Genomic DNA, 15,907 nt, shown 5'->3' with positions numbered 1-15,907 from the left:
GGGCCAGTCTTCTTCACACACACACACACACACACACACACAAAGGCATCCAAATCAGAAAGGAAGAAGCAAAATTACCTCTGTTTGCAGATGAGATGATCCTATATAGAGAAAACAACCCTCAAGACTCCATCAAAAACTGTTAGAACTAATAAACGTTTTCAGTAAACATGCAAGATACAAAATCAACATGCAAAACTCAGTTATATTTCTTCGCACCAATCAAGATGTATCTGAAAAGGAAATCAAGAAAACAATCCCATTTATGATAGCATCAGAAGTAATAAAATACTTAGAAACAAATTTAACCAAGGAGGTGAAAGATCTGTACACTGAAAAGTATAAAACATTGATGAAAGAAATTGGAGAAAATACAAATAAATGGAAAGATATACTGTGTTCGTGGATTGGAAGAATATTGTTAAAATGTCCATGCTACCCAAAGCAATCTACAGATTCAGTGCAATCTCCATCAAAATTCCAATGGCATTTTTCACAAAAATAGAAAAAAACAATTCTACAATTTGTATAGAACCCAAAAGACCCTGAATAGCCAAAGCAATCTTGAGAAAGAACAAAGCCAGAGGCATCATACTTCCTGATTTCAAATTATATTACAAGCTACAGTAATCAAAGCAGAATAGTACTGGCACAAAAAAAGATCAATGGAACAGAATAGAGCCCAGAAAGAAGTCCAAGCATGTAAGGTCAACTGATTTTCGACAAGGGCACCAAGAATGCACAGTGGAGAAAGGATAGTCTCTTCAATTAATGGTATTGGGAAAACCAGATATCCACATGCAAAAGAACGAAATTGGATCCTTATCTTATACCACCCACAAAAATCAACGTCAAACTGGATTAAAGACTTAAACGTAAGACCTGAAATTGCATTTTTAAGTATTTTCAAAACCAAGGATATGTAACTGGCAGCCAGACACAGCACCCCAATTTTATTGAACAAGCAGGTACAAACCACCTACTATGTGCAAGTCTGCTAGACTGGAGGACATAAACTGAATGATGCTGAGGACCTTCCCTCATGGAGCTTAGCAAACTTAGAGAGAAAATACTGACCAAGCATCATAAAACAAAGCAGTGAGAAAGGGGTTTCATAAACGAGTTGCAAATTGTGATGAGAGTCCAAAGTCAGAGAGAAGCCATGCAGTGAGGGGGCCTGGGCGAAGTTCATGGGGAAGGCGACGCTGAGACTGCCTTGGAGTAGAGAGAGAAGGCTGTGTGTTCCAGGGAGAGTAAGGATCTGCCATGGCATGGGGGTGGCACAGTGCATGGCTAGGGGGACAGCAAGTCACCCAGCTTCTGTGACACAAAGGATGCTGTGGAAAATCAGGCATTTCGAGCACTGCTGGAGGGGGCCTTGCAGGAAGAGCTTCCGGAGATGGTGCTGTTGTAATAAAAGCCACACATAAGAAAATAAACCCAGAAACGGTAGCAGAACCGACTGGAAAGTGGCAAGATACAGGGGGGAGACCAGAGAGGAAGTACAGCATTTGTTATAGGAAGACGTCTCAAAGCCCAACGGACTGTGTTGCCATCTGTCGGTTCCTTGAGGACAGAGCCCAGGGCTTGTACTTCTCCGGGCCTCTTGTCTCCCGCAGGGGGCCTGGCATGGAGAAGCCGTCAGCAAAGATGTAGGGATGAGGGGAGCATTGATGGGTGCATCTCACAGTCTGACTCCAAGGCCATGGGCGCCTCTGCCACACCTGGCAGCTGCCCTCGCCCAAATGGAAGCAGACCCGAGTCTTGCGGTCTACCCCACACCTGTTTCTCTAAGGTAGCACCCCCAGAGACAGCTAAGGTGGGAACAAGAAGAAATACGAGGGCCCAATTTAAAAAGAAAAATGAGCCTCAGAATCCCCTGGAGGGTTTGTTGAACAGGGTGCTGACCCCCCACCAGAGTTTCCAATTCAAGAGGTCCGGGATGAGTTCCCAGCGGACACTGATGCTGCGGGACAGGGGCCGCCAGGTCAGCAAGACCAAGCAGAGATGAAAAAGAGGACAGCTCAGCCCAGTGCTCAGTGTGAAATGGGTCAAGCTAGGGGCTTGGCATACTTTGTAAATACTTAATTCTTTGTCATTTACAGGAAATTTATGGTAAGAGACTCACAGGTAGAGCCGACATTTGTCACATTGTCTCACACGTGGCGGGCACTTCCTGTGGTGAAGGGAATGTTGTGTTCTTTTATTGCGTAAATTGTCAAGGTATGTCGACATAAAGTTACAAGGATCTAGTTCTCCTTTCATCAAAATCCTTTTATACACAACGTAAATAGTTACAGAAAGTAGATTAGTGGTTGCTGAGGGCTGGAGGGTATTGGGGGATAGAGGGGTGATGCTGAAAGTTACAAGGTTTCTTTCTGAGGTGATGAAAATGTTCTGAAATTGATTGTGCTGATGGTTGCACATATCTGTGAATATACTAAAAACCGTTGTGTGATTTTTAATTCACTTTAAATGGGTGAATTGTATGGTATACGAATTATACATCAATATAGCCGTATTTCAAACATTCATTTTTCTTCACTTTCCCTTTCAAATTACTTTCTTTTATTTTACATATTGGGGATTTCCCCTCACTTAGAACTTTAAAGGCTTAAATTAGCTTTCTTTTTAAAATTTTTCTTCTATTCCTGGGCATCCTATGACTATTTAATTTTACTCATTTAAACATTTTTTTTTAAATCAGAGAATAGTAGAATTCTATATTTTTAGAGATGGAGATCATCTATGGGTAAACTCATCCAATTTTCCAGGTAGAGACCCTCGGATTTTTTGAGTTGAAAGTCATGCACATGTACTTCTACTCAAATATTGGAAAAATACATACCTCTCCTACATGGAAAGATATTTTTTTATTATTCCTTCAGTATTTGACACTGTGTTTTGCTATAGAATGAATGTGTTCCCCAAAAATTCATATGCTGACATCGTGACTCCCAGTGTGATGGTATCAGGAGGTGGGGCTTTGGGAGGTGACTAGGTCATGAGGGTGGAGCCTGCAGGAACAGGCTTAGTGCCCTGATAAAAGGGGCGCCAGAGGGCTCCCTCACTCCTTCCATCACGTGAGGACACAGCAAAAAGACTGCTGTCTATGATCCAGGATGTGTCCTCACCAGACACCAAATCTGTCAGCGCCTTGATCTTGGACTTCTCAGCCTCCAGATCTATGAGAAACAAATGTCTGTTGTTTATAAGCCACCAGTCTGTGGTATTCTGTGAAAGCAGCCCGAACGGACTAGGACATGTTTTAATAGCAAACATTCAGGGATATCCATTCCTTTAAAAAAAAAAAATCCTTTTTCCTTTGTAGAGAGACTTTTTTCTAAAGTACCCATGTTATTCATAAGGAAACATAGCCTCCGTGTATATCCTCAAATTCTTATGTTGAAATCAAGGGCCGGCCCGTGGCTTAGCGATTAAGTGCACGCGCTCCGCTGCTGGCGGCCCAAGTTCGGATCCCGGGTGCGCACCGACGCACCGCTTCTCCGGCCATGCTGAGGCTGCGTCCCACATACAGCAACTAGAAGGATGTGCAGCTATGACATACAACTATCTCCTGGGGCTTTGGGGGGAAAAAAAACAAGGAGGATTGGCAATAGATGTTAGCTCAGAGCCAGCCTTCCTCAGCAAAAAGAGGAGGATTAGCATGGATGTTAGCTCAGGGCTGACCTTCCTCACATAAAAAAAAAAAAAGAAGAAGAAATCAAGCCATTTGCAAACTGGTAGATGGAACCTGCCAGATGCAAACAAACAAATGCAATTATTTTCAAAGGTCTCTCCACTGAATTTACATCACAAATTTTTTTTTAATAAGTTAATAGTATAAGTATCTCTGAACCCAATGAAATTATTAGTAGAATCATTGTAAGTCACTGCCTTAAACAAATGAGATATTTTTTTAAAACAGTTTTATTTATTTATTTATTTATTTATTTGTGAGGAAGATCAGCCCTGAGTTAACATCCATGCTAATCCTCCTCTTTTTGCTGAGGAAGAGCGGCTCTGAGCTAACATCTATTGCCAATCCTCCTCCTTTCCCGCCCCCCCCAAAGCCCCAGTAGATAGTTGTATGTCATAGTTGCACATCCTTCTAGTTGCTGTATGTGGGAGGCGGCCTCAGCATGGCCGGAGAAGCGGTGCGTTGGTGCGCGCCCGGGATCCGAACCTGGGCCGCCAGTAGCGGAGCACACGCACTTAACCGCTAAGCCACGGGGCCGGCCCGAGATAAGATTTTGATTTTTTTTTAAATTAACTCAATACACTTGTGTCTCATTCTAAACATACCCAATGGATTTGGATTTGTTTACACCAAAGAAAATTTTTAAATGATTATTTCTATTAAAAACAAATTCACCACAGATTCCCTGGTGCATTTTAAGTAACTGGAATTTTTAGAGAAATGTATTTACTCTACTTTTAATGTATGGCAGTGAAGACTTAACCCTCCACTCCAGGCCTTCCCCCCATGGGCCCTCCCTGATCAAGGGCTCTCCTGTCTCCCAAAAGCCCCTCAAGAAGACACATCTGTCCTGTGTCCCACCTGGGTGACAGCTCTCCCGTGTGATAAAAGAACCTAGTCTAAGCAAAAGTTTAGGCAAAGGCTTCCCTCAGTAGATAATCCCCCAGATTATATAATTTAACACAACAGCTTTCCTCCAAAGGAGAGTTTCCAGATACTGCTAAAGGAGAACTTCTGTGGTCAGCAGTTCCTCTAAGGTGACACTCTCTGTGTGGCCCCAACCCAGGAGTGGCCTTCTTCCAGTTTGCGGGGTCAGAGGGGTTTCCCAGTTTGTGGGACTTTGGGGCCAAAACAGGAAAGTCCTGAGCAGACGAGAGTGAGTTAATCAGGCCGAGGGGCCGATACTCACCTGCTGAAAGCGGCCTCCCCACCCATCACAGCGCATGGAGGATGAGCCTGGGGACCTCAGTGGTGGCCTGCTCCAGCCCGCCCTTCAACAGAGGAGGATGTGCAAGTGACAAGATGCACCAGAATCGCTCCTTCCCCTGCTCCACGGTGCCTCTTATGTCCCTTTTACTGCAGGTGAAACAGGTCCCCCGAAGGTGTGGCTCTTTTGAAGGGTAACAATCAGCAAAGAGAGACGTCTCCCAGTAACAAAAGGACTCTACGGTGCAGCAACCTGGCTGCACAGTCTCCTGAGTCCAACCATAGCCGGGCATCGCTGTAAACGGAATTCATTTCCTAGAAACCCCCATCATCCAACACCACAGAAAAATTCACAGTGCCCGCAAAACCAACCCGGGAGCTGTGTCACCGCAGCTATTTTTAGCACACGACTGTTGCCCCTCATGTTTCAAATACAAAAGCTGGAAGGTCTAGAAGGAAGCAATAGGAAACTGGCCCTTCTGATCTGAGTGCGGAGGGCCAGGCACCTTGGATGCCTAGCTTGACGATGCCAAGAAGTAGAAAAGGAAGGAAATTTGGGGAACCCACCACAGCTGCTTGTTTACAGCAGAACATCGCCTCAGAGTCAGGACCCGAAGGCCCCAGGATGGACCAGGGCTGCGACTCCAGGGCTCTTTGCACTAACTTGTAGTCACGGAAAATGTTGAAGAAAAGGAAAAAGGCTTGTGATGAATCCTGGCATAATGGCCATCCTTCCCCTCCTTGAAATGCTCTCCTTCCTTGTCGTTCACATATCTGGACCTTTCTCATTCCCCTCCAAGCCTCAGATGCTTCCATTCCATTTCCTGAGGCAGCATGTCGGCCTCCAACCACTGATAATCAAAGGTGCCCCCAAGAGGGGGCCCCAGCACCCTCTCTGCTCCCTCCTCATCTCCCCCCACCTGGCTTCATTTGCACCCATGGCACCAAGTGCCACTTTCATTGTAGTATGAATGCTTAATATGAGATCTATCCTCTTAACAAATGTTTATGGTTACAGAAGGATCCTCACCAAGCAGACGTGCCATTTTCTTGACTATTCCTCTTCGGTTAAACATTTGCTTCCACCTTTACTCTTGGCTAAAATTCGAACAGCGGTACTGGAAAACCATCTTGAGATTAATTCACCCATAGAAACAATAGTTCCTTTTACTGAGTATCTGTGATGTGGCATTCGCTGTATATATGTTACTAATTTATTCTGCTTAGAACATCTATGCTTCATCATAAGCGTCCTCATTTTCTAGATGAGGATCTAGAGGAAACTGAGGATCAAAAGATCATGTGACTTGTCCAGGATCATGTAACCAACCTAAGCCTGCCATCTTTGGCCATCAAATTTGTTTTCTACTCTAAGAAAAGATCTAGAGCTCTTCAAACAAGTGTACATGCCAATCACCTCAAGACTTACCTAAAGGGCAGAATCTGGTCGAGAAGGTCTAAGGAGGGGCCTGGGATCCTGCAACTGGAAAAGCTCCCAGGTGCTGCCTGTCCACGGACACACTCTAGTAGCAATGGTTCAAACACACGATTCCCAATTTGTCCCATTCCCGCATATTAGCTTGTCTGATCCTGCTTTAATTTCCAAAATTTGAACTATTCATAGTGGTAAGGCTACAGATAAAAGATAATGCATGCCTTCCTTTGTTTTTTTTCCCAATTATTTTTATTGCAGTAAAATATGCATAACATAAAATTTACCATCTTAACCACTTTTAAGGGTTGCCTTCCTTCATTTTAATTAAACTTTTGCCTTTGAAATGTGATAGACCCACAGGAAGTTGTTCCTTTCTGCCTTCCTCCCCAGTGTCAACATCTTTCTTGCATAATTACGGTACAAGAGCAACACCAAGAAATTGACATTGCCTCAATTCACAGAGCTTATTCAGATGTCACCAGTTATACAAGCACCCATATGTGTGTGTGTGTGTGTCTGGGGGGGGGTGGCGCATGCGTGCAGTTCTATGCAATTTTAACCCATGTGTAGCTCCCTGAAACCACCACCATGTCTAGATGCTGGGCTGTGCCATGACCACAAGGCGCCCTCTTGCTACCCAGGTAGAAGAGCACCGACGTCTCCTCTCCCCAAAGCCCTAACCCCAGAAACTTCTAATTTGTTCTCCATCACTACAACTGCATTATTTCAAGAATGTTACATCAATGGAATCATACATCATATAATCTTGTGATAGACTTCTTTCACTTAGCCTAGTTCCCCAGTCTTCCTTTATTTTTAAACCAACTTCATGTGCCTTGCCTTGTCTCTGAAAATGTGCTACTATAAATTTAATTAACACCCTTCCCTGGGACCTCCCATGAGCAGGGCTCCTGCCTCTTCATCAGGCCTCACCCCATACCTCCTGCCTATGCCTCTCTCAGCTGGAATGTCTCTTACCAGGTGTGGTCTCTACTTCAAGAGTCACTTAAATCTCGGAAACAGAAGCCAGAGAGAAATGCTTGATTCTCCATCCAAACACATGCCTACTTGGGATCTGAATTATTCAGAGCTGACATAAATATGCCTTCGGAAGCACACATTTGTTTTTCCACTACTTTGGAATTGCTCTCAAATCCCACCTTTCCAAGCCAATTTGCCACCAAGCCAACTGTCACCCGGTATTTCACCTCTACCTTAATTTCCGTGTCTCTGACTTAGTAGAAATAAATAAAATCGACCTTCAACTGTCCTTCAAATTCAGGAACACTATTTAAAAATAGTCTCTTCCAAATTCTTTTACGTACACACACGCCAAATGACATCAAGGATTCTTAACATCCTACTTCATCTTAAAATCTGACCTCATAAGAACACACACAAGCCACACGTACACCAACATTCCACCAGCCTGTTGAAGAATTACTTCCCAATAGTCTCAAATGCAACATGTTTTCATTGTTCACATCTTTTTAATAACTTCTCTACTTCCTTCTTATTTCTTTTAATTAAACAGAATTATATATTGTTTTACATATGAAAATATGTTTTGACTTAATTTGAAGAAATCATGGAATGTCACATGGTTATAGACAGTCTAGAATTTTACTGACCCAATAGGCTGTAAGCCAGTCTCACGAAATTTCAAAGAGGTATCATACAAACCATATTCTTTTAATTAGGTTAAAAAAAGTATTTTAATAAAGCTTAAAAATATCTTTTAAAATTTTTAAACACAATTCTAAATAACTTCAAGGTCAAAGAGAGGAAATCATGATGTAAATTAGAACAGAACAATAATAAAATACTACACATCAAAACTTGTAGGAAAAGCAAACGTGATACTTGGAGAGAAAATTATAGGTATAATAAACCTGAAGGAAGGAAATATTAAAATAAAAAGCAGAAATTGAGGAAATAGTGAAGAAAAAAACAGATCCACAGCAAAAGTTGATTCTCTGAAAAGAATTAAATAGATATTTTTGACAATATTTGTCACAAAAGAGAAACAGCACAAATTCAAAAATATAGAAAAACAGGATATAATACAGTTACAGCAGAGATTAAAAAGAGAATTCTAGGGTCGGCCCCATGGCTTAGCGGTTGGGTGCGCGTGCTCTGCTACCGGCGGCCTGGGTTTGGATCCCGGGCGCGCCCTGACGCACCACTTATCCGGCCATGCTGAGGCCGCGTCCCACATACAGCAACTAGAAGGATGTGCAACTATGACATACAACTATCTACTGGGGCTTTGGGGGAAAAAAAAGGAGGAGGATTGGCAATAGATGTTAGCTCAGAGCCCGTCTTCCTCAGCAAAAAGAGGAGGATTAGCATGGATGTTAGCTCAGGGCTGATCTTCCTCACAAAAAAAAAAAAAAGAGAGAGAGAGAGAATTCTATAAAAACTTCATACTATTAACCTTTAAAACTTAGAAAAAATAGGATAGTTTCCTAGAAAAATAGGTTACCATAATGGACTTAGGAAGAAAGAGAAAATCTGAATAATCCTATAACCATTAAAGAGTTACTGACCTAAAGGTCTGACAGGAGGGCTTGAATTTTAGTAACTTGCAATTAGTTAAATAATACCCATAGCTTTTCCTATATTGTAGCCATAGCTACCAGAAGTTGTCCTTCAAAATAGTTTTGAATAAGAGCTTGCATATTATATTGATATGAATGTTAGACAAATAAATGATATTCTAAGAGTTCATATACACTATTATTGTTTTAGATTTTTATAACACATCTCCCTTAGTCTTCCTTTACAAGTATAGGATGGAAAAGAAATTGGATGTTCAAAATCACCCCAAACACCTCACCAAATTTCTAGCTGGCTCATTTCTCCCGTGCAGCCAGGAGGCAAAGGTGGAAAGATCAGAAGCCCCTTGGAGAGACCCAGGGTGGTTAAAGGAGGATCAGGAGCAGCTTTGGGGTCATTCTAGAACCCAGCTCTCCTGATGCATCTAGATGCCCTCTCCTCTGAGCCCCACTTTCTTCAACTACACAATGAGGGGGCCCAATAACCTCTAAAATCCCTTCCAACTCCCAAATCCCCAGGCGATGGTCCTTCTAAATTTCTGAAACCTTCATCCACACAGACAAAAAGCGACATTAAATATAACCCTTTCCAGCAAAACTAAAACAGGCCTCTGGGAGCTGATGCTTGTTGACCCTGGATGATAAGGCTGTGGAGGTTCTTGGTACCGTCTACTTGGGTATCTATCTGAAATCTTCATCAATCAAAACATATTTAAAATAAACAAATAAATGCTTAGGGTAAATGAATAACATCCTTTACAAACAAAAGCAAATTCACACTTAAGAGGGTAAATCTGGGCTTGGCCTTGTAACTTACTTCTGCAGAAGTGACACTGAACCTTATTTGCTCTGCCTGCTCTCTTGGAAACCTGCCCCGCCATGGAGAACAAGCCTAGCCCTGCCTGCTGGAAGATGAGAGACCACACAGAGGGGCAAAGGCCAGTCCCCTCAACCAAGACTTTCTTGGCCCTGCCATCTGCAGCTGATCCCAGCTGAATGCAATTCCAGCCGAGATCAGCTGAGCTGAGCCACCTTTAGCAGAATGTTTACTGTTGTATACACCTGTGAGGTTTCACAGTTATTTGTTATGCAGCATTGTTGTGGCCATAAATAACTGATACACTTATATCAAGAACACATGGGATACTCTATATATGATAATGATGGATACATGTCATTATACCTCTGTCCAAACCCACAGAATGTACAACACCAAGGATGAACCCTAATGTAAACTATGGACTTTGGGTGGTTATGACGTGTCACTGTAGGTTCATCAGTTATAACAAATGTACCACCCTGGTGGGGGATGTTGACAATGGGGGAGGCTGGGCAGGTGTGGGGCAGGAGGTACCTGAGAAATCCCTGTACCTTCCTCTCAATTTTGCTGTGAACCTAAAACTATTCTAAAAAAAAGTTAAGTCCTTAAACAGAAAAACAAAACACATGGGCGTCTCTACTGTTGCTGGGCCCAGAGCACCCCAGGCCCTGCCTTGGTCAGTGGAAGAGGAAGCCCAGGTCTTCCAGGCCCACTTCAGCTCACCCACTTCTCTGCTCCAGCCCCTCAGCTCCCAGTCTAACCTGCTCATTCTCCCTTCTCATCCCCTCCCCATGCTTTAGACTCTGCAACTAACACACTAACAGACACCCCCAAACAGCAAGCCAGGCTCCCCCTGTGCCGATGGGGCCAGCATTCACTCTCTATACTAACCAGCCCCAGTGCAGGTCCTGAACCCTGAGGCCTGGTAAAGGAGGAGGGGCTGGCTGTGAATTCCAAACAACTCAACTCTCATTTTAGGGAAAAGTGATTCCAAAGTTTATACATCTTTCTGTGGCATTCAAAAATCCAACAAAAAGGAAAAAAAAAAATTTCTCATGTATATGTCAAGATAAAGGTCCCAGTTCCCACTACAAATCTATAAACCTTTAAGCCCCACAAGGGTAAAGGGAGACACCCCCCACCCCCATGCTGGGTGTGTGGGGTGGGCTTTGCTGAGCCAACAGAGCAAATGGGTGGAGGGGCCTTTGGAAAATTTCGCCGAGAAGCCCTAGAATTTAAACACGCATGGGAAACATTACATAGAGAAAGGAGTGCAATATTTTAAATTTAGCATAATTGGGCCTAATTTGGTTCAAGAGCTGTCTGACATTTCAAACCGCCGTTCTGCAACAATGACAACAGCACAAACACTTCCTTTGGTCTCAGTGCTGTCTCCAGAGCCATCACGGCCCTAAAGGTGAACCTCGGCATATAATAAGTGGAGGAGAAGAATTCAGAAAAAGAATGATGGCAGCTTTCACTGTCCCCAAGTCAGAGGGAACAAAAGCACCATAAATCTAAAAGACAGGGAGAGAACACTTTGAATGTTACTGGAGAATTATTTGACAAATATTTACATGTTGCATATTAAATTATGCAGTCTTTTTAGAGTAATAAATATTTTAGAATATTTTAGAAAATTGTGTGCTGAGCCACAGCCAAGATTCTCCCAATCTCAGGAGCCAGGAAAGAACACGTTTTTTTAAACAAAACACAACCGATCCTTAGTTACTCAAACCGAAGGAAACATCTGTCAGCTCAGCAGAGCTCCCGTCTTAACTGACCAGAGATCAGCGGCTCGTGAAACACACCCCAGAAAAAGCCGTTAGAGCCATTTTTCCTCTAGGAAGCTGGCTGCGGGCGGTACCCTCGAGGACTTCATTCTGTAGTTAATGCAGTTATCCCTCTACTCCATGAAAGCTCTCGGGCTCTCTGTAAGGTTTTACTGCCACTAATCAAGATCGGCTTATAGACCAGGCCCAAAGGGCTCCTGCCTCAGGGCCTTTGCACTTGCTGTTCCCTCTTTCTGGAGTGCTCTTCCCCAAATATCTTCTCTCCATCTTTACTCAAATGTCACTTGCTCTCTCAAAGGACCACCCTATTTACAGTTTTGGCTCTCAAGCCCTGGCCACCTGGATTGCCCTGACTCAGCTCCAGGTGCTGTGGGCTTAGAGGTAGGAGGAAAGGCCTCCCTGAGAAAATGCACTACGACAGGAACCGGAAGGCAGTCAGTGAGTGGGTCATGTGACCATCAGGGAACGCACACCACAGCCCCAAGTTTGGACACTGGCATGCTGAAACCAGTTTGTTTCCCAACTTCCTATTTCTTAGGCAGCTACTCCGGGCCGGCCTCTCATCACCCGGCCCAGGTTGGCCTCTCCGGCTTCAGCTCCCACACTGTCCCCTCTCCACGCGTCACCACCACCAACCACCCTGTCCCTGCTGCCACCCCCTTGGCTCCATCTGCCTGACTAGAACATCCTCCAGCCACTGCTTCCAAAAGTCTCCCCTCATTCAGCTTCCAGATTGTCCCAGCTTCCGCATTCAAGACACTTGCTCCCCATCTCTTTAGTGCCTTCTCATCTCCTGCATCTGGCTGGAAGCACCGGTACCCTTACTCTCGAAGCACTGGGTACTGTTACTCTCTAAGCACCGAGTACTCTTACTCTCTGAGTTCTTCTGGACTAAAAGGTTAAGACTCTCAAAGGCAGGGACTGTTTCATCTTCGAGTCACCCACGCACCTAACCAGTGCCTCGCACACAGTAGGTCTGCAATATACACTCGTGCAATGACTCACTATTCCACTTGCCACAGGAAGTGAAGTTTTTCGGGAAGGCAGAGGCTGTTTGATCAACAGCATCCAGAAGCCGCTGGGCAGAAGAGGCACTCCCGCCTTTCCCCGCTCACAGTACAGGACACAGGGCTTGCTCCTTCCCATCAGAGGATAAAAGAGCCCAGGGGTCCTGCAGCTCGTCCACCATGTACCATTTTTCCATCACGATTTGGTGCGGAGCAGAGGGGAGGAGACTCAAAGCAGAGAAACAAAGAGAGACTCCGTCATTAAGAGGGAAAGCAGAGAGAAAAACAGCTTTGCCTGGCAGAAGAGAAAAAAAAAGCAACAGCGGGAGGACGCACTCTTCGGAGCAGAGAGACAGCAGGCGAGAGAGAGACCAGGATGGTAAATGAGGCCCGCGTCAGAGGGCTGTGTGCGTTAGGGCCTTTCACGCTCACAACCCCAGGAGGCAAAGCTGTCATTAGCCCTATTTGACGCCGAGGAAACTGAGACAGAGAGGCGCTGAGGGGCTGGAGCCTGCCTCCCCGTTCCATTGCCCTCCCCTAACTCTGCGCTGAGGGAGGGGCTTTCAAAACTGGCCCAGAAACTCAGCCAGGCCCAAGCCCCCTGGGGATGGTTTTCGTTGTTCTCAGTCAGCTCCAACGCAGCTGTTTTCAAACTTGTATTTTTTGCCCCCAAAGAAAACATCATAAAGCTGAGCCCAGTGGGGGCTGGGCGAGCCAGGCCCCTGCCCGTGCCCAACCCAGCCCTCTGGAGACCGCTGGGCCGCCCAGGGCACAGGAGAGACCCCCCACCCGTGTTCTTCCCGATCCTTCAGGGGCTTCCTCTAAAGCCGTTGCCTGCTTCAGGAAAGCGAGGTGTCCTATAAACAGGCGTGTGTGAAAATTCACCTTAGTAAAAGCGAAAGTAGAGCCGCCAAAACGGCCCGGATCGCTGGCCCCACCCACGGAGAGGACAGGGGTAGAGCGACGCTGCCCCCAGGGCCCACCTCAGCTCTCCCAGCCTTAGGGGCCTCCGGGCCAGCGTTGCCTGACACATGACACCAACCGCAGACCCTTCCCCAAGTCCAAACGCCGTGTCAAGTCAGACGCACAAGTGTGGGAGCAGAAAGGGACGCTCCCGGCTCCCACACGCCTAAGCCCAGCGCAGACCACAGTTAGGGACAAACCAGCCTGCCCCCAAGTAAATGCACATATTTCCTATCAGCTGTGCGCTCCGGAGCAGAACCACGCGCATTCCTAATTTGTGCTAGACTGAGGCGGCAGAGCCCGCGGGACCCAGGGAACGCGACAGTCAGGTGGGACCGCTGCCGCTGGTCCACCGGCACAGAAGAAGCGTCACTTGGCCGCCTGGTCACTCTGCTGTGTTTCCCCCCAGTGCTTCGGGGGTTGTGTTCGGCGAGCCAGTCCTTCTCAAGCCAACTTTTCTTTCCTTTTCTAAAGGTTTCTTGCTGTTTGAGTCTTGACATGACTAATGGATACCCCGTGCGTCTCCCCATCCCCATGCCAGCCTGCTCCACCAGGCGGGTGCCGGCCCCTCCGCTGCCCTCCCCAGGCCCTGCCTCGCGGGTGGGGGGCGGGCGGCATTGGCTCGCGGCGGTGACCATGCAGACAGCCTAGTCGGGGATCACCTGGCGGGTCGCCACGCGGGTCAAGAGGCGCAGCGGGGCGTGGGGGGCGGGGCGCGTAAGCAGGCGGTCCCGGAGGAAACTCCGAACCAGGGTGGCCCAGGGGTGCCCATCCACGTTCGGGCGTGGAAAGGGCCGTGGCGGCGCGAGGGCCGAGGAGGGCAGGAGGGGTTTCCCCTGCAGGCGAGAAGGTTAATGGTCAGCGGGCGGCCGGGTTGAAGGACCCGGCGAGTGGCTCCAAACCTGGATCCGGGCGCGAGCCCCTGGGGGGTTTCAGGGACAAGAGGACTCCGAGGGCGGAAAAGAAGGGGATGCGGTGAGGACGCGGGATCAGCGGCGTCTCCCGCGGCGCGGTGCCCTCGGGCAGGGTAAACTTGCCCGGGCATGGGCAGGCCACTCAGGGCTCCACACCCGCCGCGCGCCCAGAGAGCCGGGAAAAGGCGCTCTTAACAGCGGCAAAGGCACCGCGGGACCCGAACAGAGTCGGGATCCAGGTGGCGCGGGGAATGAGAGGGAGGGCGGAGGGGACCCAGACCCTGAGGGGACACCGGCTTACCCGGCCGTTGCGGTCGGTCTCCTGCACCTCCTCAGCGCTCGGCCCCCGCCGCACCAGCGCCTTCAGCAGCCCCACGTCGTTGGCGCAGGCGGCGCGCAGGAGGGTCGCCGCCTCCGGGACGCCCTCCGGGACGCTTTCCGCGCTCACGGCGCCGTACTCCTCCTCGCCTCCAGGAGGGTAGAACGAGTCATCCGAAGCGATGCTGCGGGTGTCCGGAAGACGCGAGAAGTCTTCGTACTCCTCGTAGTCAGCGGGGTCCTCCCCGACCTCCGTGTCCCGGGGCGGGGAGGGCGGCTGCGGAGACACACAGCGCGCCCCGCCGCCCTCCGGCCCGGGCCCGGCCAGCAACACCATGCTGGCGGCCGGGGCGCGGGCCGGGGGCCAGGGCGCAGGCCGAGAAACGAGATTGCCGGGCGCGCTCGGAGGTCACCGTCCCTTGTCCCCTGCGGCCCCAGAAAAGCTGCGCTCGGCGCGCTCCAGACCGGAGGAAAGGAGCGTGCGCTAGAAGACTAAAGTCACTGGAGGCTGGAGAAAGCCCCTCGGGGGTGGGAGGAGCCACGGGGGCTTTCCGAGCGCGGAGGACGGGTGCGGGCGGGGACCAGGACCGGAGGCGGGCGGGGCCGCCGCATGTGGAGAGGCTCGTGCTCCAGGGTCCCCCGCCCCTCGCCCGTTCCTGGCAAAAGTTAAGAGCAAAGCAAGGGCTTCTCGGCACCGTGGGGGCAGTGCCTCTGGCTGCTTTGCCCCGGACCTGAGAAGTGCACTCGCGGCGGGACCAGAAGCAATAACTAAAGAACCGGAACACCAGTGTCGCCTGCTGCCAGCCGCCCCGCCCCTCCCCTCCGCCGGCTCCCGGGATAAGGGCGAAGGTGGGGGTGGAGGGACGCCGCGGCTGAGCCCGTTTCCCGCGTCGGGAACATCCAACCCCCCGAGGCTGGCCGCCGCCCAGGGCGTCAGGCCTCGCGGCCGGGGCGGGGGGAGTTTCTCCGCCGCGGAGGCACCGAGACTATTTTTTCTCCGCTCCGGGCGTCTGGGCTCCGGGGCCAGTCCCACTCCCGGCTTCCAGACCGGGGAATCCCCGGGGCGCACCGGCCACTGAGGACAAGAGGATGCAGGGGAAGTGGAGTCCACTGAAGGGACCCGGGACCCGCTGCGCTGCTGACTGTGCCCCTCTGAACTGGGAGCTCCCGGCTGCCACGGGGAAGTCCCAGCC

The 15,907-nt window shown here is 48.5% G+C and overlaps 1 protein-coding gene across 1 annotated transcript in view; it reads right to left on the bottom strand.

Annotated features, from left to right (window-relative positions):
- The window catches only part of ANKRD33B (ankyrin repeat domain 33B), a 68,768-nt gene extending 53,312 nt beyond the window's left edge, over positions 1-15,456 (bottom strand). The window contains exon 1 of the mRNA XM_004427123.3: positions 14,698-15,456. Coding sequence (XP_004427180.1) covers positions 14,698-15,051 — 354 coding nt within the window. The 5' untranslated portion in view covers positions 15,052-15,456. The remainder of the gene's footprint in view (positions 1-14,697) is intronic.
- Between the last annotated feature and the right edge of the window lie 451 nt (positions 15,457-15,907).

The sequence above is a fragment of the Ceratotherium simum genome, chromosome 18 (assembly GCF_057802395.1).
Source record: "Ceratotherium simum simum isolate JZ-2026a chromosome 18, ASM5780239v1, whole genome shotgun sequence".
In the NCBI taxonomy this organism is placed as follows: Eukaryota; Metazoa; Chordata; class Mammalia; order Perissodactyla; family Rhinocerotidae; genus Ceratotherium; species Ceratotherium simum.
This window is presented reverse-complemented; position numbering and strand designations above follow the sequence as displayed.